General features: G+C 42.7%; 4 protein-coding genes across 10 annotated transcripts; 1 reads left to right on the plus strand and 3 right to left on the minus strand.

Moving 5' to 3' along the window:
- Window positions 1–1,296: 1,296 nt before the first annotated feature.
- On the minus strand, window positions 1,297–11,667 carry LOC106743346 (regulatory-associated protein of mTOR). 4 transcript variants are annotated; one of them, XM_014617106.1, is made up of 23 exons: window positions 11,248–11,667; window positions 10,915–11,017; window positions 10,271–10,512; window positions 10,035–10,181; window positions 9,769–9,944; window positions 9,633–9,692; window positions 9,449–9,549; window positions 9,234–9,367; window positions 8,758–9,141; window positions 8,596–8,670; window positions 8,237–8,494; window positions 7,840–7,983; window positions 7,503–7,758; window positions 7,276–7,317; window positions 6,928–7,073; window positions 6,748–6,845; window positions 6,553–6,664; window positions 6,303–6,457; window positions 6,046–6,213; window positions 5,700–5,944; window positions 5,442–5,606; window positions 4,663–4,939; window positions 1,297–4,462 (listed from the first exon to the last, which is right to left on the minus strand). In XM_014617106.1, the coding sequence occupies exons 1-23, from the start codon at window positions 11,479–11,481 to the stop codon at window positions 4,273–4,275; spliced, it is 3,912 nt and encodes a 1,303-aa protein (XP_014472592.1). In that variant the 5' UTR covers window positions 11,482–11,667; the 3' UTR covers window positions 1,297–4,272. The 4 variants fall into 4 exon arrangements, with proteins under 4 accessions (XP_014472592.1, XP_014472591.1, XP_014472593.1 ...); XM_014617105.1 differs by having other exon boundaries at window positions 1,297–4,040; window positions 4,253–4,462; window positions 5,442–5,944; XM_014617107.1 differs by lacking the exon at window positions 7,276–7,317.
- Window positions 11,668–11,910: 243 nt separating this feature from the next.
- Window positions 11,911–15,975, minus strand: LOC106743348. 2 transcript variants are annotated; one of them, XR_001374357.1, is made up of 7 exons: window positions 15,792–15,975; window positions 15,470–15,627; window positions 15,016–15,175; window positions 14,346–14,930; window positions 13,918–14,208; window positions 13,486–13,821; window positions 11,911–13,269 (listed from the first exon to the last, which is right to left on the minus strand). XR_001374357.1 is itself a non-coding variant. In XM_014617108.1 (7 exons), the coding sequence occupies exons 1-7, from the start codon at window positions 15,856–15,858 to the stop codon at window positions 13,231–13,233; spliced, it is 1,509 nt and encodes a 502-aa protein (XP_014472594.1). In that variant the 5' UTR covers window positions 15,859–15,975; the 3' UTR covers window positions 11,911–13,230. The 2 variants fall into 2 exon arrangements, 1 of the variants encoding a protein (XP_014472594.1); XM_014617108.1 differs by having other exon boundaries at window positions 13,613–13,821.
- Window positions 15,976–16,099: 124 nt separating this feature from the next.
- On the plus strand, window positions 16,100–18,755 carry LOC106743349 (malonyl-CoA decarboxylase, mitochondrial-like). Of its 2 annotated transcripts, XM_014617109.1 has the most exons (10): window positions 16,100–16,453; window positions 16,544–16,684; window positions 16,875–17,015; window positions 17,149–17,301; window positions 17,400–17,553; window positions 17,629–17,768; window positions 17,885–18,020; window positions 18,100–18,312; window positions 18,429–18,534; window positions 18,615–18,755. In XM_014617109.1, the coding sequence occupies exons 1-10, from the start codon at window positions 16,247–16,249 to the stop codon at window positions 18,733–18,735; spliced, it is 1,512 nt and encodes a 503-aa protein (XP_014472595.1). In that variant the 5' UTR covers window positions 16,100–16,246; the 3' UTR covers window positions 18,736–18,755. The 2 variants fall into 2 exon arrangements, with proteins under 2 accessions (XP_014472595.1, XP_014472596.1); XM_014617110.1 differs by lacking the exon at window positions 16,100–16,453 and having other exon boundaries at window positions 16,559–16,698.
- A 158-nt stretch (window positions 18,756–18,913) lies between these two features.
- On the minus strand, window positions 18,914–22,952 carry LOC106743350 (CCR4-NOT transcription complex subunit 2). 2 transcript variants are annotated; one of them, XM_014617112.1, is made up of 9 exons: window positions 22,312–22,952; window positions 21,459–21,520; window positions 20,898–21,386; window positions 20,544–20,770; window positions 20,142–20,384; window positions 19,800–20,061; window positions 19,557–19,664; window positions 19,234–19,459; window positions 18,914–19,002 (listed from the first exon to the last, which is right to left on the minus strand). In XM_014617112.1, the coding sequence occupies exons 3-8, from the start codon at window positions 21,221–21,223 to the stop codon at window positions 19,240–19,242; spliced, it is 1,386 nt and encodes a 461-aa protein (XP_014472598.1). In that variant the 5' UTR covers window positions 21,224–21,386; window positions 21,459–21,520; window positions 22,312–22,952; the 3' UTR covers window positions 18,914–19,002; window positions 19,234–19,239. The 2 variants fall into 2 exon arrangements, with proteins under 2 accessions (XP_014472598.1, XP_014472599.1); XM_014617113.1 differs by lacking the exon at window positions 22,312–22,952 and adding an exon at window positions 22,029–22,266.
- Between the last annotated feature and the right edge of the window lie 227 nt (window positions 22,953–23,179).

Raw genomic sequence — 23,179 nt, forward strand, 5'->3', positions numbered from 1 at the left:
AACGCAGCGCGGCTGCGTTCCTTCCGGGGCGAACGCGGCGTTCAATGCGCGCAAGACGCACGTGCTCGACTCGCGCGGCGATCGCATTCGCGAATAATGATAGACGGTAAACACAAAAATGGAACAGGCCGGCGCGCGCGAGCCGTGACGCGATAACAATAGTGAAGGAGGCAGAGATGAGCGCGGGCCGGTCCACTTGTGCGCGTTTATCGACGCGGCGCGTGACGTCGCGAGGTGCGAACCTCAGGACGCTTCGCCTCCTCGGCGCCGAGTTTTTTGCTATACGCTGTGAAATCTAGATTTCTCGAAATAACGTGCCGCTTCCGGAGCCTGCCGCTGCTTACTTTGGTGGACGCGAGGCAGAGAATATGTCGATCTTGCGATTGTATCTAACAATACATAGGGCTTCTATCGCCAAGTGGGACATCTGTTGTGAACTTGTAGTTTAGGTCAATGTGAAGAAAACAATTTTCTTCTACCATTTTGCGATCGTAAAAAATTTCGAATTATTAATTATTGAAAATAACCACGCGCACAGAGGCTTCTTTAACTAATAATTCAAAAATTCGCGTGGTTATTTGCAAAATGGTAAACTTTCTCGTTCACATTGATCTAAGCTACAAGTATGTGACAGATCTCACTTAGCGACGAACACTCCGTATAAAATAAACCTGACATGGGAAGGAACAACAAATAAGAGCCTTACCGTGATTATTAGCGCACAACTTTTCTATATTGCTACATAACTGCGACACCGAGCTCTTATTTGCAGTTTTCTTCGCGTTATACTCGTGAACTCCACGGGAGACCACATTTTTATCTACGAATGCATAATTATTATACGCGTACTGTGTGTTTTTCACAAGAAACTCGCACTAACATAATTTCGTTCCCCGGCTGTATCGCAAAAGAGATAATCAACCTGACCTGACTGTTGTCCTAACAAAGGCGGTTAACACGTAAACACCTAAAAGACGTAACACATGTAAAAGGTCGTCCGTGGATAAGCTGAGAGATTTTCCGGCAGCAAGGCAGATAAGACTGCAACTTGCCAGCGAAGAAAAATATTTTCAGTACAAACAAGCACACACAGCGTGTCAGCCGCTGATTTAGCTTCACTTGCGGCAGGCAGGGGCTTATTTGCGAGGAAAACACATCAGGCCGCCGGTGATTATCGTAAATTGCAGACGCGACGCAGCGCGATATCAAGGTATGCGATCGTAGATGCGATATAAAAGTTATGGAGAAAAGTATAGATAAAGCGCGCGCTCATGAGGTTATTTATACATCGGTGCATAACGTGACTATACTGTATTTCGTTCTACGAGGCGATTACATAATTACATAAATTTACAATAGCATACAACGCGAGTCGATACGTTGTCACTCGCCTCTCTCTCTCTCTCTCTCGTCTCTCATACCGTAACAAATCAGCTGGCGAATCCCCGGCATTTATTATTGCTAGCTAATAACAATGTAGCGACGCGATTATCAAGTTGTATATAATACATAGGGAAGTCGGTCTAGGCTTGCCGATACAGATGGTCGTAATAATCACGTATATAATCACCGTGCGTTTCTCTTTCCTCATGCTCGGATCATTTGTCGCGTCATGTTCCAATTGCGCCAAAAACGTCGGTGGCAAAGGACTGCAAAGCTCTTCTCCCTCGGTGAGCTCGCAGAGAAATGCGGAGAGTGGGAAAATTTACTTCCCGAATATAACTGGGAACTGCTGAGATCATCTTCGCCTTGATTACAAAGAAATGCACAGTTTTCACACGGCTCAACGGGCGATGGTGATGATGCTTAAGTACGTCTCGCTGCTCCTTCGCCTCTATCTGTATACATGTGCAATTAACGGAAATAGCTCCTACAATGCACACGCATCAATCTCCCGGTCGCTTTATCGAGCACGCCTAGAGACGTCAATGATAAAACTATCGTATAATATAAAGAGATAGAAGTTAGCCGCGCGAACGTCTTCCGCGCGTGCATCATCTTCTCTCGGTGCGCTCCCTATATGTATACATATTTACAATGTGTCTGTCGTCACAACAGTAACCGTCCGTCTGTCTGTCCGTCGGTGGTCGCGTTCGCTCAAGAAGCTGGGGTCGCCCTCAGTTCTCGCGAATATTGGCTGAAAACGCACTTTACGAATAGCAGCGACAGTGATCGCGAGCGGAAGTCAATAAATTAACAACGTAACCGAATAATATAATATATAATTCGTATATAATTCATCGTCATTATTATCATCCGACGCTATCATGCAATTATTATTCGTGGCCGTAATCGCTGATATCGCACGATAACGCAGAGATGTTCTCTCTTTCTCTCAGTATCGCGCGTTACCGTTCAATGTGTGAAGCTCGCAGTGTCTTCTAAATATTTCGCACAACTTTAACAAACGCGGGTGGCTTCTCGTTAATTACAGTAATTACAATAATTACGTTAATTAAAGATTGCTTACTTAAAATGATAACAAAATATTTTGTTATTGACGTATTGTCTCGTGTATACGTGTACAAGTGAAGTTAGTAGAAATTATGGTTAAATTATGATTATATTGTATATTTATCTCTCTCTTGTAAATCGATCGTTAAACAGCGCCAGTGTAGTATCCATGTACTTTGCGACAATCTCGACATAAATACATCTCAATTCGCCAATTTAACTTCATACACCAAAACCAACAAATTACTTTTGTTAGTAACGCACGTTGGGGCAAAGAAAAGCATATCAAATTATTTCCAATGTAAATGTGGCCCTACTGCGCGACGTTTCGTTGTAATTGTATGATATACGATCGACTTGGTCGCGTCGCAATTAGTGATATGACCCACTAGCGTATCTCTCGATCTCTCTTATATACACGTGCATGTATACGACGAGAGCTTGGTATACCAGCTAATTGCAATAATACTTTTACTTAATCTCGCTACTCGACGGCGCAACGAAATAGCCCGTATATCATGGCTTTAACGCGGGCAGAACTGCTCTCGTCGGATGAATTTGTACGTAAACAATAATCGCATATTCATTTGAAAATTTAATTTAATTCGTTCGGACCAAAAATACTCTCTCTCTCTCTCTCTCACACGCACACGTACATACATACGTCGCAATTTGCAGACAGCTGTTTGTCCATCGCTTACTTAGAGGTGTACACATACCATATATGCTTATCTAGAAAGTTTTGCGTGATTGCATCTGCGTCGTTAATCCGCGAACACTACACGTGAAGTTATTACGTGCAGCAGGTACATATAATATTGCCACTTGGAATCGGCGCACAAATGCGTAACAAATGTGCTTCGTTTTGAATCTCACCGTTTATCGGATTATGCGTAATCATATCTCACACGTATCCCTATATAAGTTTGTACGACATCAGTAACAATTAAAAAATTTTTCTTTCAAAACATATACATGTATCACCTAATTAATCAGGAACATGACGACAAAAAGGAATAACAGAAAAAAAGCAGAGAAATAGACAAGATCATCGGGAAATAACAGTAAAGCGTGAAACGCAGTGAACGTTGACGTCAACTGCCTCAAGGTTGATGAAAATGCACGTGAAGCAAGACGTACGTAATAAAGCTCGCGCCGACTCGGGCGCGTGCTATTGTTTCTCGGTAGTTAAAATATCTCCGCAGCGTAAAAATCTCCCTATAGTAGCTTCGTCTTGAAGCAAATTGCATGGCACAACAGTTGAGATTACTTCACCGGTACAGATCGTAAGCGTTTATCAATCGAAAAGCTCAAAGTCTCCCTCGCGACAATTTCTACTTCATTATGCAGGGAAGTCGAGGTCTCTCTTTCTCACATGTACACACACACACACGTGCATACCTGCTTGCCGATGATTAATCGTATCTTCGGATTGTTCTTTGGTCACCTCGAGATACTTTGGTTAATCTACTTGCGGTACTTGTTTATCACAAAAGCTAACAACTACTTTCCGTCCTTCCGTCCTTCCTTCCTTCCTTCCTTCCATTCATCCTTTGCACGACAAGTAACAGGTAAGATCGTGTCTTCTAGCAAAAATAACGGGAGTGAGGAGAGGGGGGAGCAGACTATTGTCTAATCACCGTAGGAACTAACAGCACGGTCCTCTCGCAGAAAAACACGATGCGAACGCGAAGCCCTAATTTCTCTCGTCAGAGCGGTAAAACTCGTGACAGACGCACGCGAAAGTGAATACACGTAAAACGTTATATAAATTTACAAAAATCTGCAAAGACCTTACACGTGTTCCATCTCTAATGGTCATCTGCGCGACTCGTACACTGTGAAAGTACTGTCCACGAAGCCGGCCGCGAAGGCCACGCGATGCGGGTGGAAATTCAAACAGCTCACAGGGCTTATGCGCGTACCCATAAAGCCCTCGTGGAATTTTATCGTATTGAGGTGTTGGCCTGAGTGATTGTAGACGCTAATGCAGTGATTCGTAGTGCCGCTAAAACAAGAAAGAGAAAATGCGTTTTTCCCATTACCTCAAGAAACTAGCGAATATATTATTGTCGAGATGCAAAAAGTTAAAAAAAGAAGTAATAAAATTCAAGAAAGTTAATGATCTATGAAGAGTTACACAACGCAGAGTGCTTCAGACAAATTTGATACAATAATATGAATAGGTCATTCATTGCATTCACTTACCAAGCAAAAATATGGGCCGCTTCGTGCGCCGTCAGTGCCGCGATGCTCGGTGTTATCTGAATCGTGCTCACGGAGGAATTTTTTCGGAGGTCGAAAATCTTTATGTCGCCCGACGAAGAGCCGGTGAACAACTGAGGCGTGGATTCCTTCTTGAGGAACGTTCCCAAAACCCAGACGCTGTGTTCCCTCCATGTCATAACTCTTGCTTCTGCGGGAGGTAATCGACGATCGAACAGTCTAACCGACCCATCGCCGCAACCCAGTGCCATAATCGAGCCTGTAGGCAGAATTTCCAAGTTGACATGATTCGCGTTTATCTCACCTAAGTGACATCAAAATATAATAATCGGATTCCTTGCTTCCAAGCTATCTCGTACATACATTCGTGTGATTTTGAAGAGGCCTTGACTTAAAATTAGGTTTTCAGGCAAATTTCATTATCTCGAGACTTCTTAAGATCCATTCAGGAAATACAACGGTTGTAAGCGCTATTGTCATTGGAATATTCGTTTAGATCTACCATGGATCTAACAGAATACCTTAATCAAAAGAGATAATCATTCTACTATCGCACACCCTTTGTGTTTTCTGAATTCACCGTTAGAGATAGTGTCTACGATAATAAATCTCGGAGCGAATTATTGGCCAGATATAAAATATTAGAAATTTACTAACACCCTACCATCTTTCAAGCATCTACTAACACAAACATCAGATATCGATCCGAGATCTATCATCATGGACACTATTCCTTAGTCTTTTTTCCTCGAACAACCCACCTGCGCCGTCAACGTCGATGCAAGTGGTGCAACACTCCGCGCCCGTCGGTATGTCTTGCTTCTTCAGTTCGGTTTCAGCGTCCCACAACCGCACAATGCGTACGTCGCCCGTCACCGCCAGAGTGAGCGACTTCTGTTCCCACTTCGTGACCAATCCGGCCGTCGCTGGAAACACGTCACGGGCAATTTGCCGTGATAATTTTCTGTCTATCCATTTGTTTGTTTGCCCATTCAGTCCCGATATTTCCCAATACACACCACTGGAAGTTCTGGTCGCGGGCTGTACATCCGCTAGGGCCTGCCAAGCGGTGAGTAAAACCGGATCGGGACTGATCGTGCCGCAGTAATTCTTCCACACTCTCACGGAACCGTCGTCGGAGCCGGCCATCAGAAGACTCAGGTCGTGAGCGTTGATGAACTCCAGTGCGGTGACGCGCGACTTCCCTTTGTTGCCGCGACTCGCGCAGTACGTCAGCCTCGAGCCGCTCTGGTAATCCCATACCCTGAAAGAGTTTTCACGTCAGTCGCACGCTGAGAATTCTCTTCTCTGTCTTCACGCCTCAGGCTCTATCGGACGTTCTTTGCGACGAGGAAATTCGAATACCCGAAGCTATCTTTCAGCGCTACTGCCAGATGCGACTCGAACGGATGAAAGACCAAGATCTGGGGCGACTGCGGACACCTCGCGTGACACACCTGCGACTCCACCTTACTTTGCGGGGTGCGCAGTTGCTCCTTCGCGTCGTGCCTCTGCTTCTCGTTGCGTATAAATCTGACAATAGTAACGTCTCTCGTTAAAGCATAAATTGAATCCTAAGTGAATGGTAAAGACGTTTGGAATATGAATTAATTCGGGCTTACCGCCACTCCCGCTCGAGATACGGCTTGCTCTCCACATCGTCCATCTCGTCCTCCAAACTAGCGGGCTGGGCAAACTGTGAGCAACTCCATTCCACAAACTGAGAGGTAGTCAACGGCGTCTTGAATCCAGGCACTTCATCCGTCTCTTCAGATATCTGTAGAATTATAATCATTGTGTTGCAATATACAAGAAAATGACAAATTTCCACATCGTACACGACGATTTCATGATAAGGAAAAAACGACTTACCGTGTTAGGAACTGGTTTCCTATTGCGACTACTGTGCGGCAAAGCTCTCGAAGAACGCAACAAGTCCGTTCCAGAATTGACAACAGGCGGTGGTGATTCTCCTTTGCTATTACTAATACATACAGAAGATTATCATTGTGACTTAAAATTAAATAGATATTACATCTTGCAAGAGACAGGACTGTCCTGACTGACCTTAAATAACTAGTTCGATTCGACGGAGACGGCGGGAGAGACAACGAGGATGAGATTTTCGCTTCGGTTACTTCTTTTGGCGCCGAGGATACCTTCATCTAATAATTTTAACAGTATCATCAGCAAGTGTATCATCGGTATACGAGCAAGTTCTCTCGGACGGAGCTTCCGATACATTACCTTGTTACGCACATGATTGGTAACTTTGTAAGACATAGCACCGACCACCGGATGAGGATCGTTGTCAAGACTGCACAAACCGTGCCACAATTTCATGTACACGCTGCCGTAGGAGAGACTCGGTAAATTTCCGAGTGAGCTGTGACCTGCGATATCAACAGAGTGCAAAATTCACGAAGGACGTCACTTTGAGCGTGGCAGGTACTTTGCTTAGAGAAAGAAGGAACGAGAGGCGTCGCTATCATACAAAGCTTGTGCGAGAAAAGTAATACTGAGAGAGTAGTCTAGCTTCCAAAACGAAGTATGGACTATGTACGAACATGCAACGAAACTTCCAATCATTATTACCAAGTGACTCGCAAGGTTTCCTCACGAACTCCCAATTATTACCTGGCACACGAAAGAATCAATGCAAATAATTGTTATCCAGTACTCGAACGCAAGTATAGGGTGGAACAGCATTCGTTCGTCATTGTATAGGTGAAGCTAGCATAAAATGAGAAATGAACGCCACACCACCCCATGTGATAAGTTTTGACACTTATTATTAAGCTTACACACCGCCAGTGTCTTACCTAGACTGCTAATGGACGACGAGGAAGACACCCTCTTAATGCGATCTTGCCCGAATCCGTCGGTCGTGTCTATACTGTACGTATTATTGGGGGACAGCATTTTTAACTTGTCTCGCGAACTAATGCGCCTCATGCCGCTGAACGGAGACAGAGTTTCCACAATGAGGTCCTTTCGACTGTGCTCCTCGGCCAAGGCTAGTGTCACGAAGGAGTTCTCGAAATGCAGCACCATCCATTGAAGAGCCACTGCTAATTCCTGCAACAGCAATCGCGTGACTCATCGACGTCGGCGGTGCGAGAGTCTCGATTGATTATAGATCTCGCGATCTCGACTTACTTTTCTAACTAAGGGAGACATGTCATGAGACACGGTATTGATAAGAGTCATGGCTATGAATTGATCGATATTATTCGCGTGCTCGCTTCTGGTTGTAACGCTGTTTATAAATGTGCCCAATGCATATACACTAGCCGCCCGAACCTGTAACAATGAAAGGTGAGAGGTCAACATTACGCGTTAAAATCGATGAAAAAATATACCATTAATAATAAATTCTAACAACAATGTCAGAGTAGCGGTGATTTCCAATGAAATGCAACGACGATTTCGATTCGATTAACAATCACGAAACAATCTATAAGTCGTTAAGAGCGTCGGCATTATCGGCAAATTCTTCAGATGCTCCACAATCAACCCGATGATCCTTGCAGTATTCAGAATTCAAGTCGTTTACCTCTGGTACGGGATCCTTCAGTAAATTGAAAAGCTTCTCGTGAGCAATATCCCTGACGCCGCACCATCTTGCTTTATCGAAATTGTGCCAAAGCCGCGCCAAACACAAGCACAGCCACTGCCGTAGTAACGGGTTCGTGTCGTTCAGTTGCTCCAGACATATCGATACGAGGTTACCGTGATTCGCGGCCACCTGACCCGGCCGGTAATCGTTCACGATACTGGCCAGTACGAATGCCGCTAATGTTCGGTGCTCGCTCTGAAATACAACGGTCGAAGGTGCTTTCGTTTACGAGAGATTTTTACCTGCACTGTCTGAACGCGACTGTCGGATCAAATAAGATGTAATGCATGAATTACCGGAGTAGAGGTATCCTGCAGCACCGACAAGAAGTATTTATGGCCACCGTCGCGCACGAGATCCGCTTGACAGGTCTGCGATTGAAAAATTTTACGTACTACCAAGATACATTTCTAAATTGAGACGTCGTGCGGATGATGAAACGGTGCGAGGGTACTTACGTTATCCACCGCCAGGATCTTCGCCCAGATGAAAACGAGCAACGGCCGAAGCTCCCTGGCGTTGCTTTGTAACAACTTCAAGACGTACGGGAAGATTCCCACGCTGAGTGCTAAATTCACCGCCCACGGACCGAGATCGAGGAAACGCCCCAACAGCTCCAGCGCTCTCAGTCTATGAACCTGGCTGAGCAATACTTGAAGGACTATCGGAAGTTGTTCGGGCGGATTGCGACTCTGCGAGCCCAGAGTGAGCCACACCTGAAACGCCGTGAGCTGATCCTCGAAGAACGACGAGTGCACGTAACGATCCTCATTGTCCAGAACCGTCGGCAACTGTGCCAAGCACAGGTCGAGCGCCATGTCCCAAGCTTGCCACATACGATGCTAAGGAGATATGTATGATACGTACAGAATGTGCAACGGTACTCTTCCATTCCGGATTCGGAGCACAATTCGCCAAAATGGGTGAAACTCACCTGATAAGTGGGCGGTAATTTCGGGCAGGAGACCGGTGTGCAATCGTAAGAGCGAAGTATTCTCTCAGCCAATAAGAAATTCCTAAAGAGACTAGCAACCAACAGATCCTGCCTGAATAACCTTTGGAACAGATCTGTAAGCGAGGCGATAATATTTTGCATTACCTTGTCGTACTGCTCCATTTCAATGAATCTCTGCAATCAAGAACACTCACCTCTTGGTAAAGTGTTCCACGCTATTGTGTCGGTAATGGCGGTGAATATCCAATTAAGCTCGCCCAACATTGTTCTCCTATCGGTCAACTGTCCGGGAATTCTGAAACGTTCAATTTGAAAATTCGTGTGAGTGGATCTTCACGGGGAATATAAGCACAGAACAACGACACGATAGAATCTTACTTATCGAGGAGATCAAGCGATATGTTGGGAACCAAATTGGCCGTGCTCTGCATCGCGAACCTGCGTGACAGAAAATACACCGCTAATGAATATAGAAGCCCTTCGTCCTCAAGCACTTTTACTCGATAATTCTCACCAACGTATCGCGATTTTTATCGGCGTCGTGAGGCATGATGTAAATATATCCGCGGGTAGATTTGGATTCATCGGCAAGATCTGATTGGCCGCGCATGCCGCCAATTGGATGCAGTTCTTGTAGCACGGTGCCGCGGGACCTGCCACACCTGTCGCGCGATTCTGCTGTTTCTCCATCTAGGAGGAGAAACACCTGTTAGATCCGCCAATGTGCCATTTTTTCTGATACAACTGCACTTTCAAGAAAACTTTACATCCTGCATTTACCTCGTATTCTTTCTCGTGCTGATCAGCAAATTGTTGAAAGGATTCTACAATAATACCCGCGTTAGAACAGTCATACACATAGATACTAGGTGCACCCATCCAAGTCTGTAAGTCGTAAACCGACAATGGAATGTACTGCGTATATGTCTGTAACAATGAACAGTGTGAATGCAAATATCAGTTATTTAATGGGAAAGTATAATTACAACTTGAATTCTCCGTCTGTTTGCACTAACCCTGTTGAACACCCAGATTTCACCATTAGTGGTAGGTTTGGGCACCCCGTGACCATTGTAGTGAAACAGGACTCTCTCCTCCTTGGCATTACGTCTTAAAGACGTACACAGTTTTTTAACTTCCTCAACAGTTGGGTCTAAACTCTGTTTGTAGCGTGCTCTCGGTTGCCACCGTTCGTACTGCTTCTGCAGATTCGAGCCTATGGTCTCGAGAGCTTTCTGAGGGCTCACTGACAGAGGATCTAAAAGGATGTTCACTTTAAAGTTATCTATCCTTTAATTCACATTTGCTTAAGTGCTAAATAATTAATCAAACTCATGGAGGAACAATGTAAATTACTCTAGGAATACTTTGACAAAGTCAAAATAAAGAAAAAAAAACAGGATAAATTAGTCGCCGAGAAAATTAATATTATAAATTAAATTAATATTGATATATTAAAATAATAAAATTGAAATCAAATGACAGATGGAGAGAACTCGATTTCGGCTCGACACCTGGCGGAGGCTTGCGCAAGTCGCGCGTACGAAGGAACCGCACACGATCCGCAGCGTGCTCACGTCTAACCTCAAAAATCGCAATTACATAACAACACACGGGATCCTCTGGAAGAAATGGGGGGAGAAGATGTAAATAAAGCTACCTATCCAGCACTCGAGTCGCGCACAGGGTTGCGTCTTGACGATGTCAGGCGGATCGACGCCGACGTTCAAACACAATACCAGGGCCACGCTCACCGTCTTCATCTAGAAAAAAACACACGTGCGCAGTTATATATCGATTTGCAATTGGCATACTTACATCGGCGAGAGGAAAAAGCACTATCTCTCTCTCTTTCTCTCTCACTAGTTAAAATCTATGAATTTCGTCATATCATATATCGTAATGTTTTCTCGGCCACGTTTCTCTTTGCGTCGCCAGCACGTAAAGTCCGAACATGCACCAGTTGCACCGTCTGTGTCGTTTGCGCACATACCCGCTCTTTCATCCGCCAGGTTTGACTGATGTAATTTACGCCTTCGATGGTGCCATTATGACGAGGCTTACAAAAGGCTAGCTGCATTTGCCAGTCTTGTTCCGAACCGGCCCGTCTGGACGAGCTGCTCGTTGTCGTGGTCGTCGTGGTTGTTGTCGTGCTCGTAGTCATTGCTGTCGTCGTCGGCGAAGACGCCTCGTAGCACGCCTTCATTCTAGCGTAGCTCACCGACATCCTCGTTGTGTCGCGATTGCAGGCACTGTGAGCGAGGGAACGCGAATTCGCGATCACACCGGACAGTTAGCGACACGCTGGCTGACACTGAGTGTGTGATCGTGCACACATTGGCCGATATTCACCACGCGGTCGGGATATAAAAGCGTCCCTTACGAGACGCGACTCGTCAAGTTTGTTGCACACGCCGCCATCTTGAAAAGGGCCATGCATCGTGGGATCGATGTATAGATGCACACGATTCTACGTGTCGATTATCATTTCGTTCGGATCTTTCGAATCGATTAATCGCCATGCTCGATTATGTTATTACGAGTTACAGAGTAAAGAAAATTTCTCTGATCTGACGACGAGTCGGATTACAGTTGGAAATAAAAATCCGTCCGTTCGGTGACGATGCTGCGTTCAAATTATGATGGAGATTATGGCTAATTAAAACCAATCACTTTAATCAAAGTATCATTACAGCATTACAATAATTTTTTAACAAAATGTTCGCATATCGCGGCTGCCGACGAAACAGATCCCGTACATCGACATCATAACAACCAATCGTCCGAATGACGGTAATATGAGAAACGACACCTAACGTGCCGTCCGTAACGTATTTCGTTTCTTTTTATTAGATATTCGGCAGATAAATACTTTTGCATCACGATATTGCGATAATTATATTTCTTTTTTTTTTTTTCGAGTTAGACTATTCTTCTAGCCTAGAGTATCTTGTACAAGCGTTCGTAATAGTATACCTGCCCATCTAGTGACTTGGTTCAAAATTTTCTAAAAGAGAGTTTCTACTTATCAATGAATTATAAATATAACACACCACGTATAAAAGAATCTCTCAATTTGGTCGTGATTTAATTCTGCTTCTTAATAAAGCCCCCTCGCCTGGCGATTTCCACGTGTGTACGTTCGCATTTGTGTGTTACGGTGTGTGAGTGATTAAGAGCGAAAGAGAAAGATATAAAGGGAAATTATATCGGTGTCGTCGTAAAATTAACGGATGATCCCGTGGAATACGACATATAGAATTAGAATGCATAAATATAGAACAAATCATGTAGAATTAGAATATATTACATATACATATAGAATTCTCTAAAGAATCATCACCGATCTTCTAAAAGCAGCAAATCAATTCTCCTTCACTCCTACAACATAATGCGAACTAATATAACATACAATTTCACCTCACATTTCGTGTAAGTATAAAGAATATATTATGCGGTATATTACGATCACACAATAGTGACACACTAACGCTTTAGCGTTAAGCAAGGACGTACGGTAAATCATAAAAAGGCTATCAATCGATAACTTTCATATTCGAGGCCTTAAAAAAATATCAAATTCTTTCATGTATCACGTAAGAGCGACGCTACCACACTATTGCACGCTACACATATTCACAGCCTATATATACATCTTCGTAATTTCTTCCACGCTTATATACAACGTTGACCTAGCGATCCGCAAATTCTTTGGAAAGATCACGCAATGATTTGTCGTATTTTATTTTTCCTTTTTATGACACGTCGATCTTCAAGTGATGTTACTTAATATCTACTTAATCGCAGCAACGAGACATTTGACGGACCTCTTCGCCACCAACACCGTGGAATTTGCCGACGGGTGTTCCCCCGTCTGGCACGTGTTTCCGCAATGCTACTTCTCGCAGACACTCTTGCTACAGTAAGTTTAGTGTCGTCTCTCATCCTCGGAAGGTCTTTGCTCCTTGCTCATACGTCACTGATGCGTTTGCGGATTGTTAAGTGGTTTATACCCCTGCAATAAACACGTTGCACGTTACTTGACGATTCATTCGAGACGATGCTGAGAAACAATGTTAGTCATTGGAAAGTGTCATTACGGCTTAATCACTTTTCTAGTTCGATCCGACTACACGTGGAGTAAGCAACTAGAAGAATGAGCGAGATTGAAAATCATGAGAAAGTGAAACAGAAAGAACGAAAAGAAAGGGAGAGAAAAATTAGATCGTACTGCACTTTTAATAACGGAACAGTTATACAACGGTAGGCCGCTTAATTCGCATGGTCGATATTTGTCAGTGATTCATGCTGCCGTAATAGGGCAAGCGTAGAATTATCCCTTTGCCTTTGGGCCTTACAGTATTATTGAACGAGTCGCGCAAGCGTTCAGCAAACGTTTTGTACTCCATCTCTGGGTTATTTTGCCCAAAGTCGAAGTCAGCGACTTCCACTGTGAACCTTGCTCTGCTCTGAATATAATACGCCACACCGAACACTATCAGCACCACGGCCACGAGCGTGCAAGAAACCGGCACTACAATGACCGATAGCTGTGGCTTCGTCGTGACTGTAAGAATAAGAAAAAAACAAATCGTTATCGTTATCTCGCGGATAAATCAAAATTCGAGAACACTCGGTAGAAATCGATACGCTATTGGTTTACCTTTGTAAATGTTTATCGTTAATGGATAAATCTGCGTGCTAACTTCGTTGTTCAGTACAATTATTATCGTGTAGACGCTGGGCTCCAGGAAATAATGGATGATGGAGAAATTACAGGTGGGCAAGGGTTCCACATTGTCGCACGTCTCATTGCCCGTGATATTGTACTTGCCGCGGTGGAACAGAAGACACTTGTGGAAAGGTCCCGATCCTCTGCATGTTATGTTCAGATTCAACATGTCCCACGGTTGAATCCAATTCGTACCGTCCACTGAGATGTTCGAGATGGGAGCTGAGGAAACATTTGCATAGATATTCAATGAAAGATCGTAAATTCAACGGACGTCAGATTCCGGAGAAAGTACCGAATTAAATCAAATTGTAAGGAGGGATTTTCCCTTAAGATAATAATAATGCGTCTTAACTGACCACGGACATTTATCTTTTTATGGAAATATCCATATGTATTGTTGGGATCCGGCGGAATGAGAGATGCATTCGAACAGATGTAAGGTAAAGACATGTTGGCGGCGTCTATCGCGCTTGCATTCGTCGGCGACGCGGTAGTCGCGGGCTTCAACGTCGTAGGCTTTACAGTTGTGACAGTTGTCGGCGATGCGGTTGTTGTCGCAGGTGCGATAGTTCCATTTGGGCTAGTTGTAGTATTGTTCGGTGCGACTGTCGTTATGTTACCGGGTACGGGCGTAGTGGTAGTGGTAGGTGGTAGGACGGTTGTGGTTGTTGGAGGTATGTACGAAGCAACTACCAGAGCTCCTACTTCGTGCGTCGTGTCGGGACCCGTAAAATTATATACGAATGCGAAGTCATTTGTTTGACCGTAATATTTGCAATCGACAAACCAATATGTCGATATAGACGTGGCGTTTTTCGTTATGAAATCGTAATCTCCTTTACGCATGTCTATCATTAATTTTGTCTCATTCACAGAGGAAACATATTCCCCTGATATGGTTTTATTGCCCTGCTCCATGGTCATGTTACCATTGAGGCATTCTATGATTAGAACAAATGATAAAGATGAAACATATAATATTTCAGAAGCAGAATTTACACGAGGCTTTATCGACACAAAGCTTACCGGAGATTTCAAATTCGACACGAGCGCTTGTATCATGCAACCACACAAATGGAAAATAGTGGTGTTCAACTTGTATCTCCATGATATATCTGCCAGGAACATTAATTTGTCGTGGATAACTTAAGCTCCAAAATGTTGTAGTATTTGGTATCCCTTCAGTCTAAAAGAGTAACAATATGCAAAGTTCACTATATAAATTATGATAACAATATAAAATAAGTTTTCATGCAATATTCGAGAGAAATGACAATAGCTAAATAAATATCTACATTTTCATAGGAGAAAAGTAGTTTACAAATTTAAATTAAATATATATCCAATGTTATTCCTATGTTTAACAATACTTAGTATAAAAAAATATAAATAAAACAGTTTGGAGCTTGAAAGCATCGAGTAACCTTTCGCTGACAGGTTCGCTGGAAAATAACAAATAATATATTATCATAACACCGACCTGATACTTGTGATTTTCTAACGAATTATCCTGCCACTTGTAATTGAAAATGCCTCGTGGTCGTTCGCCGTCATCCCCGTACAAGTCAGCTCTAAAGGTGATCGTGCCGCCCAACACAACAGGCCCATCGTGTGACAATTTGACATAGTCGGCGGTAACTACAAAACGACGTGTAACAAACGTGTACGCACAATAGCATGTCGCGTAGCACGGAAATACGAATAACGACAGGAATATGACTGATGCAACAATGACACTTCAACGTGATACAAGAGCAAATATGTAATCGAATATGTTACGATAAGATACTTCCAATCGTTACCTTGTAAGAAACACCAAACGCTCCAAATGAGATGACAATAAAAACACACTATCTGCATACTGTACATTATCGGAGCGTCACATTCGCTCTTGTATTCAGATTGCTGTGATGTTCATCAGACGCAGACAACAATCCTTCACAGCTCCTTACTGATTCGCCATTCTGCAATCTATTATCAACAATAACGACAACCGGTGCTGCCAGTCGAAGCAGCAGCTGATAAAGCTACGATCGGTAATGTCGCCTTCTTCACGTTCTGTTACTCTGCTTATCTAAAGTGGATAATCTAGGTGAGTGTTTACATTTTTACAGTCATGTGCGGTACGCGAAAACAGCAGCTGTTATGTGACACCTGTTGAAAATAAATTTGAAGTATTTCCGACCTTTCCTCTTCCGTCTCTCTCAGTTCCTATCTAACACAGTTTGTAACGGATTACTGATGTGAAGTGATTACAATGTCAAGAAAGATTTACACGAAATTTCTACCAATTGTCCAACGTTGCAGACTGATAACGGGATTCAATTTCGACAGTACGGTGAAGCGCAAGTATGGAAAGTCATGCTCCTTGTACAACAATGCGAACGGCACATTGCCCGTGCACGAAGAACTGCAGGGAATTTTCAAATTTAGAAACACTAAAGTCAGCAACTGGATCATAGAGGTTTTTTGTCGCAAACTATATATATCTTTTTGTAATACGTAGCACAGAAATAATTTCTCTGATTAAAAACTACATCAAGGAAATTTGCAGAACAAGGCACGCACTCTATGTATCCGGTATATCGAAAGTAACAAGGAAGATCGTCGACAGATCTTGCATACATTGGCTGTACAATATTCTGTCCAACATGATAACATATGTCAGGTAGCCAGGAAGTTAATCTGCACCAAGGTATACTATTTCATGTGAGTTATACGTGTCATCCTGATTAAAGATTAAACCATTGTCAAAATTGATAAAATATATTTTTTTACTATTACTTTGTCGGATGATTAAGTGTATGTACAGTGGCTACAAGTAGATAATGTTCCTTAAAAAATATGTTATATACAAATACATTGACATTTTGATTTTATCACAGCCTGAGAATGAAAGACAAATGATTACCTATGAAAGAACTTTGAAAGATATTCTCACACCAGCTTATCACTGGTTGTTTGTTATCATAGGAAGATTAGAGCATGGTGTGAAGTTCTTAGTTGACCTGAGAACTGATGTTTTGGTAAGCAACTAAAAGAGGAACACTTATATTTATAAATATAGGTATTCTATCTTATTTATAAGTTTTATTATAAAGTGATTGTCTCTTGCAATGCCAAGTTGAAGTTCTGCCTTTGAAGACTCTCTTTTACTAGGAACTAATGGCAGAAGTAAGCAATGCAGATGAAAGTATAATAATACAGCAATTAAATCATACCCTGCGAGATTTGTTTCTACTTTGGTTTTCAGTAGGTTTCTTGCATATGGAACGAATAACATGGGAGAGCTCGTGCGACATATTGCAGAAGGTCAGTGACCCTTTTTATGATTATCTCACAAATATACGAGGAAATTTTTCAGCTTACATGACTGATAGCATTGAATTTGTTGCTTGAAAAATCTACAGGTATCAGATTATGAGGCTATACATCCTATGAAAAATTGGTTGGATTTAAAACGCAGAGTTGGACCATACAGAAGATGTTACATATTTACACATCCATCCATGCCGAGAGAACCGATCGTTATGTTACACACAGCATTATGCGACATTATTCCAGGTTTAATAGAACGATAAATGCGTTCGATATATTTCTTGAGAATCGGTAATTATTAATTTTTTTTATATTTTGCAGATAGTGTGAAAGGTATCGAAGAAGCCGAAACTAGAATCTTGGGAAACGCGAAAAAACGTGTAACTTTTCTGGAAGAAGACAAAACTAAAATAAAAGCTGCAATATTCTATTCCATAGCGTCTACTCAGAAAGGATTGCAGGTGGTTAATTTGTAATGGGAACTTGATTTATTTAATAATATATAAAAATAATGAGTTTTATATGCTCTACAACTTAAGTTAATAAATTATATATGTAAAATAATGTTTTTGTACAGGGCATTGAACTTGGTAATTACCTCATAAAAGAAGTAGTCAATGAAATCACAACTGAATTTCCAGTCATACAGTTATTATCCAGCTTATCACCGATACCTAACTTCAGAGCTTGGTTACTCGAAAAATTAAAGCAAGGTAATTGCCAATTATTACAAAATTGTAAAAAAAGGAAATAATTAAGGTGATCTATAAATATATTTTTTGTCTCACACAGATACGAAATATATATTCACCATGCAAGAATACGAAATCATGAAAGATACTTTAAAAACAGAAGATGTAGTATCAGCTCTAAAAAACATTCTAGGAACATCATTATGGACGAGCAATAAGGAATTGTCAACATTTTTAAAGGAACCACTACTTCGAGCATGTGCCTGGTATTTATATAAGGAAAAAAGACGCGGCTATGCCTTAAATAATGTCGGTACGTTCTACACTTCTTTTCTCCTTTACGATCAATTATAAAGGCATAAGTCAGATATAAATACAACTATCAATGAGGCATCAGTATATTGTAAAAATAAATAATTCTTTTTATAGCAAATTTCCATTTACGTAACGGAGCTGTGATGTGGAGGATAAACTGGTTAGCCGATCCTTCACCGCGCGGAGTAGCTAATAGTTGCGGCATAATGGTCAATTACAGGTACACATTTGAGAATCAATTCTAACTGAAACAAAAAGAATATTAAACACAGTACACATAATTGTCATTACTTTCCGCAGATATTTCTTAGATGAATGTGAGAAAAACAGCCGGAATTATATTGAACACTTTGTTATAAATGCTTCGGAAAGTGTAATTAATCTGGCCACGCAAGCGGATAAATTAAGAGCTGTGCGATGACGTGTGCCATGAAAAATTATGCTGAAGAAATGCTGAAAAGAATAATGAGAATACAATATCTCTTTTATGAGTGAAAGATCGATAAGGTAATGATGATGAAGAATTATGACACACCGAAGGACGAAGGGTGTCTAATTCATTGATAAGAAAATTTGCTTTATTACTCTTCAAATTTTATGTTTTTATTAAAGATTATTAAATTTGTTCATTTATACAATAGCTGATTCGTTTCCAGCTTAAAGACAGCACAATGGTCTGCAGACAAGTCTAGAACAAATAGAATATATAATTTCAATTATAATTTAAAAATTATTTGTGCGTTTCTTTCTTACAATAAGGAATAATTAGAAGGATAATAATTGCATCGAAATAAGATCAGGAGTATCGAATTATACGTGATTATAATATTATTCTTTTCTCTCCCTTTCTCTCGGATAATCGTATATATATGCTAGAAATTTTTATACAAGAGGAACAAAAATAAAATCCAGTACATACCTGTAGTCAAGGCTGAGTTTGGTGTAAGTTCGTGGGAAGATGAGGTCTACTTTCTAGTTTCGTGTAATCCAAATGGAATTCCTTAGCTACCTTTCTCCAGTTTTGCGCATCGAAGTAATAATAAGTACCACGTTCGTATGTCGACGTCTTTTCTACAATTCCCATACCTGGCGCCTGCGTTATCCAAACCTTCTCTTCCATGTGATATCGCCATTCTCTGCTATACCTTCGTATCACACACAGAATTCATATAGGATTGTGAGTATACACGCTGATATTACAGAATCCCCGAAAAATTTAAGATGTTCCTTACTGCTACTTACAATTCCGCCGCCGCCGCTAATTGCAATACATCCCCAACATTTGTATAAAACATATAAAACAGTAAATCGTCTTTATATCGATTTAGTTTAACTGGCGCTAACTTATCCCTGAAACAGATAAAAAAAAAACACTTGATACCTCCCTTTAATCTCATTTACTACAACAAGTATAGAGATAAAAGCGTCGATAAAAAATACACGCGAGATAAGGTGCATTGAGATAGATTGAAAAAGTGAGTATACCTGATCGCGGCATTTATAAGATACTCCGGTGGTACATGAAAGTCAATATCCTGTGGTCGACAGGGTGTTTCTGCCCAAGGACCACCGAAGTTTTGATAGAGATTTTCCGGCGAGTTCAAATTCAATCCTAACGCAGTAAGATCTTGACCTAACGCCAGCGACACCAAGTTCGGGTCTGTCTCTGCCGCTCTGATAAACGTTAAAAGCCCAACCATTCCGAATTGATCCTTCACCATACTTGCAGGTATGTTCGTCACCTTGCCTACGTGTGACAATAGCATAAAATTAAGCATCCTCGCATCCGCTGGCTGGCTCATAATATGGTTGGCTTTTTTCGTTTACCGTCCGGCGATGTTTGAATGCCTCTCTTAGAAGACTGAGATTTCTCAGACCCGGGCGCTCTGTTCGCCTGTAATACGTCCTGCCCGATCTCCGGACCCAGTCCTACAGGTATATTCTTATCACCAGATACGCTGCCACCGGGTGACGGACCCTCTCTATTCTGCGTACCCGGTAACGCGGGAAAGTCTTCCGAACTCATAGTAAATTCACTCGGTTCTGATGTCGGTTGCTTCACCATTCCAACTGTAACGAGCACGAGTAAGAATTACAACGACGAAATAATCCGCCTTAGATCTGCCCACAAATTAGGATACGAACGATGCAGTTCTGTTTACAGTGAGAAAGTATACTTTTTTTTTCTTGTATGTTTCAAGTCTTAACATAGAATGATTAGATACTGACCATATGGTTGCTTCCCTGGCATGGGACTAGGTTGTGGCATGGAATCACCTTGACCTCTATTTGTTAAGGAGGGAAACTCCGAGAGATCTAACAGAGGTGGAGTACTCGTGTCTCCGCCACCTCCACTCCCGAAAACAGAGTGGAAATTGTTCACCGCACCTTGAGATCCGTAATTACGACTTGGAGGTATTCCAAAACTGCCCATACTACCCATTGGATTCGAAGCTCTGCGAAATAAAGTCGCTGAGATTACTCTACGATGTTCGTGGATCACTTTCCCGTACAACGATAGAGGGGATCAAATTTCATGGATTTCTCATTGGGTATTTTTTTACATAATAGAGGAGAACTTACCCAAGAGCAGGCATCGTACGTCTGTCAGTAAAAGCTCTCTGCCCAAACAGTCCTCTACTGCCCATAGGAGAGAGTTGCTGCTGCTGTGGTTGGTGACTATTTTGTCCACTTCCGGAGCTAGACGCACCGGGATAAACGTTAGTAACGACTACCGCAGAATTGACCGTACTCGAAGTGCTTGCAGACGAGCCTGAGAACATGCCCGAAGTGGGCGTGACATGACCCACAAGGGCCGACGTGTTTAAACCCCCCCCGCCGCTTGTGCGTGAAGAAAGACTTGCGTTCGCAATACTGCGTGGTGGTTGTTCAAAGTTCAGGTTGGCCATAGCCCGATGGCACCACTAATATGAAACGTTTGCCCAGAGGGCACACACACCTGATGCACTTTTTGTTCAACAACCAATTATAGCACCTCTTCTAATACAACACTCACAAACTCTTCAATCTCATGAGATCGCTGATAACCCATGACAAACAATCACTTGTGACCTGGAACAAGAGGGATCGTGTAATTCCTCATTGATGAATAAAATGTTTATTGAAATTCACGTTATCACTCACCTCTTTATTGCAGTGTCTCAGTAGCAGTTACATCAAAACGTGGCACAGGGACAAAAACACACCTAATGAAAAACAAACAAACAATTCGTCACAACTTTGCTACACCTTGGTTATTCGACTAACTATTCACTTAGCTCAATCGAGTGCATTATCTATGAAAGTTCTACACTTCCTCTATACTAATCATTTAGAATTAAGGATATATGTCCAATTATCGAATTGTGCACTTCATCTATGTCCGTCTCATTACAAACAATCCCTACAAACTGGATATAACTACGATAACTACACACATGTCACCTTTACAAAGAAGTTATAGTACATATTTATTCAGGGTATAATGTCTTTATGCTCTGAATAAGTACATATCCCATCACACGCGACACCAAAAACACCAAAACAAAAGGTTCGTGTTAACCTCAAGACTCTTTAAATACTCGACACATTTACCGATGCCAAATCTAGCTTCTATCTCATCTGATTTCGTGAGACGTCGCGCGAAAAAAAAAACGACAGAACCCATATGTGCGATATCGGACGCGCGTGTGGTCCCGCCAACGGCGATTCTACCTTGCAAAAAGTGTACAGGACAATCACGCACGGTGTATCAAGCACCGGGCATTTCTCTCGAAAAATGTGAGAAATCACCGAAAGGACTGGCCGCGAATAGAAACTTGTGACGGCTCGTTCGCACGCCCGTAAACACGCACGGCGATATTGACACTAGGTATCGGTTACGGGTACGGGAATCGAGGTTGGCGAGCACAAAGGAGGCGGAAGGTTATAGCGCGCGTACGCGAGACGTCAAAATATTGAGGGAAAAGCGCGGCTTGCGGTAGCCGCGCAACACTACCTGCGACGTGCGCACCAGCTGCGTATCACGACGACGCGACGATGTCGAATCCCATCATCGCAGCCCGCGATAAACAAAGTGGACGGATGTTTAAACCGAAAAGGAAACGAAAGAGAAAAAAAAAAGAGAAACCACACACGCGCACACACACACGCGCGAAAACGTTCGTTGATGCGTAAACTCGTCGAGGAACTCTCTTCGCGACGACGATCTCCGTTCGCGAGGGGGTCTTCCGCGCGATCGGCGACAATTCCGTGGCGACCACGAAGAATATCCAGTCCCTCTCTCTTTCAAGCGCGCGTGTTTGCGAGACTCGCACGTGTACACGGCGGCACGAGGCGATCAGGATCTCATACACATCACAGTGCGTGCCCTTCGGTACACAGGAGCCACTGTTTTGTCACTCGTCAGTCAGTTTCACGAACTTAAACAACACTAGAGACACGAGCGTCTGCCATATTAACAATATCTCTCACGTTGTGCTCAAGCGAGCGACTCGGGGTGCGCGTCGGCGTGCTCCCGGCCGTGAACGCGTCGATAAACAGCGTGCGATAATTTCCCGGTGATATTACCCTCGCACTCGTGCGTCCAGCGTCGCCCGAGTGTCGGGCTACATCGTTACCACGGCGAAGGCACGACGGTGTTGAACTTGACTCACGACCGAGCGAGTCTTCGTCGCAGATTCTAGGGTATTCTTTTTCGAGCTAACGAGCGATTGTCAGCAAATCGGCGCACTTGGCCGCGAGAGGTCCATCGAGTGATCGAGAGCGCGTTTGCAAATTTCTTTGCGTACTCACCGGCAGTGTCGCTCCGACACGATTGGCCCGACGAGATAACGGTCCGCCATGTTGCGCGTCATGGAGCGCAT

The sequence above is a fragment of the Dinoponera quadriceps genome, unplaced genomic scaffold (genome assembly GCF_001313825.1).
Source record: "Dinoponera quadriceps isolate SergipeBrazil2010 unplaced genomic scaffold, ASM131382v1 scaffold616, whole genome shotgun sequence".
In the NCBI taxonomy this organism is placed as follows: domain Eukaryota; kingdom Metazoa; phylum Arthropoda; class Insecta; order Hymenoptera; family Formicidae; genus Dinoponera; species Dinoponera quadriceps.

Excerpts from the sequence above, each read along its gene's own strand:
- LOC106743346 (XM_014617105.1), bottom strand. The coding sequence starts at position 11,481 with ATGTCGGTGAGCTACGCTAGAATGAAGGCGTGCTACGAGGCGTCTTCG. Across the intron at positions 8,671-8,757 it reads AGATCCTGGCGGTGGATAAC|ACCTGTCAAGCGGATCTCGT; the intron begins GTAAGTACCCTC and ends TTTCAATCGCAG. Across the intron at positions 4,463-4,662 it reads GCGGCCCATATTTTTGCTTG|CGGCACTACGAATCACTGCA; the intron begins GTAAGTGAATGC and ends TTCTTGTTTTAG.
- LOC106743348 (XM_014617108.1), bottom strand. The coding sequence starts at position 15,858 with ATGTACAGTATGCAGATAGTGTGTTTTTATTGTCATCTCATTTGGAGC. Across the intron at positions 15,176-15,469 it reads TAGAAAATCACAAGTATCAG|ACTGAAGGGATACCAAATAC; the intron begins GTCGGTGTTATG and ends TTACTCTTTTAG. Across the intron at positions 14,209-14,345 it reads TAAAAAGATAAATGTCCGTG|CTCCCATCTCGAACATCTCA; the intron begins GTCAGTTAAGAC and ends ATGTTTCCTCAG.
- LOC106743349 (XM_014617109.1), top strand. The coding sequence starts at position 16,247 with ATGTCAAGAAAGATTTACACGAAATTTCTACCAATTGTCCAACGTTGC. Across the intron at positions 17,554-17,628 it reads ATTATGCGACATTATTCCAG|ATAGTGTGAAAGGTATCGAA; the intron begins GTTTAATAGAAC and ends TATATTTTGCAG. Across the intron at positions 17,769-17,884 it reads CTACTCAGAAAGGATTGCAG|GGCATTGAACTTGGTAATTA; the intron begins GTGGTTAATTTG and ends GTTTTTGTACAG.
- LOC106743350 (XM_014617112.1), bottom strand. The coding sequence starts at position 21,223 with ATGGCCAACCTGAACTTTGAACAACCACCACGCAGTATTGCGAACGCA. Across the intron at positions 20,771-20,897 it reads CGTACGATGCCTGCTCTTGG|AGCTTCGAATCCAATGGGTA; the intron begins GTAAGTTCTCCT and ends TTTATTTCGCAG. Across the intron at positions 19,665-19,799 it reads CTTATAAATGCCGCGATCAG|GGATAAGTTAGCGCCAGTTA; the intron begins GTATACTCACTT and ends TATCTGTTTCAG.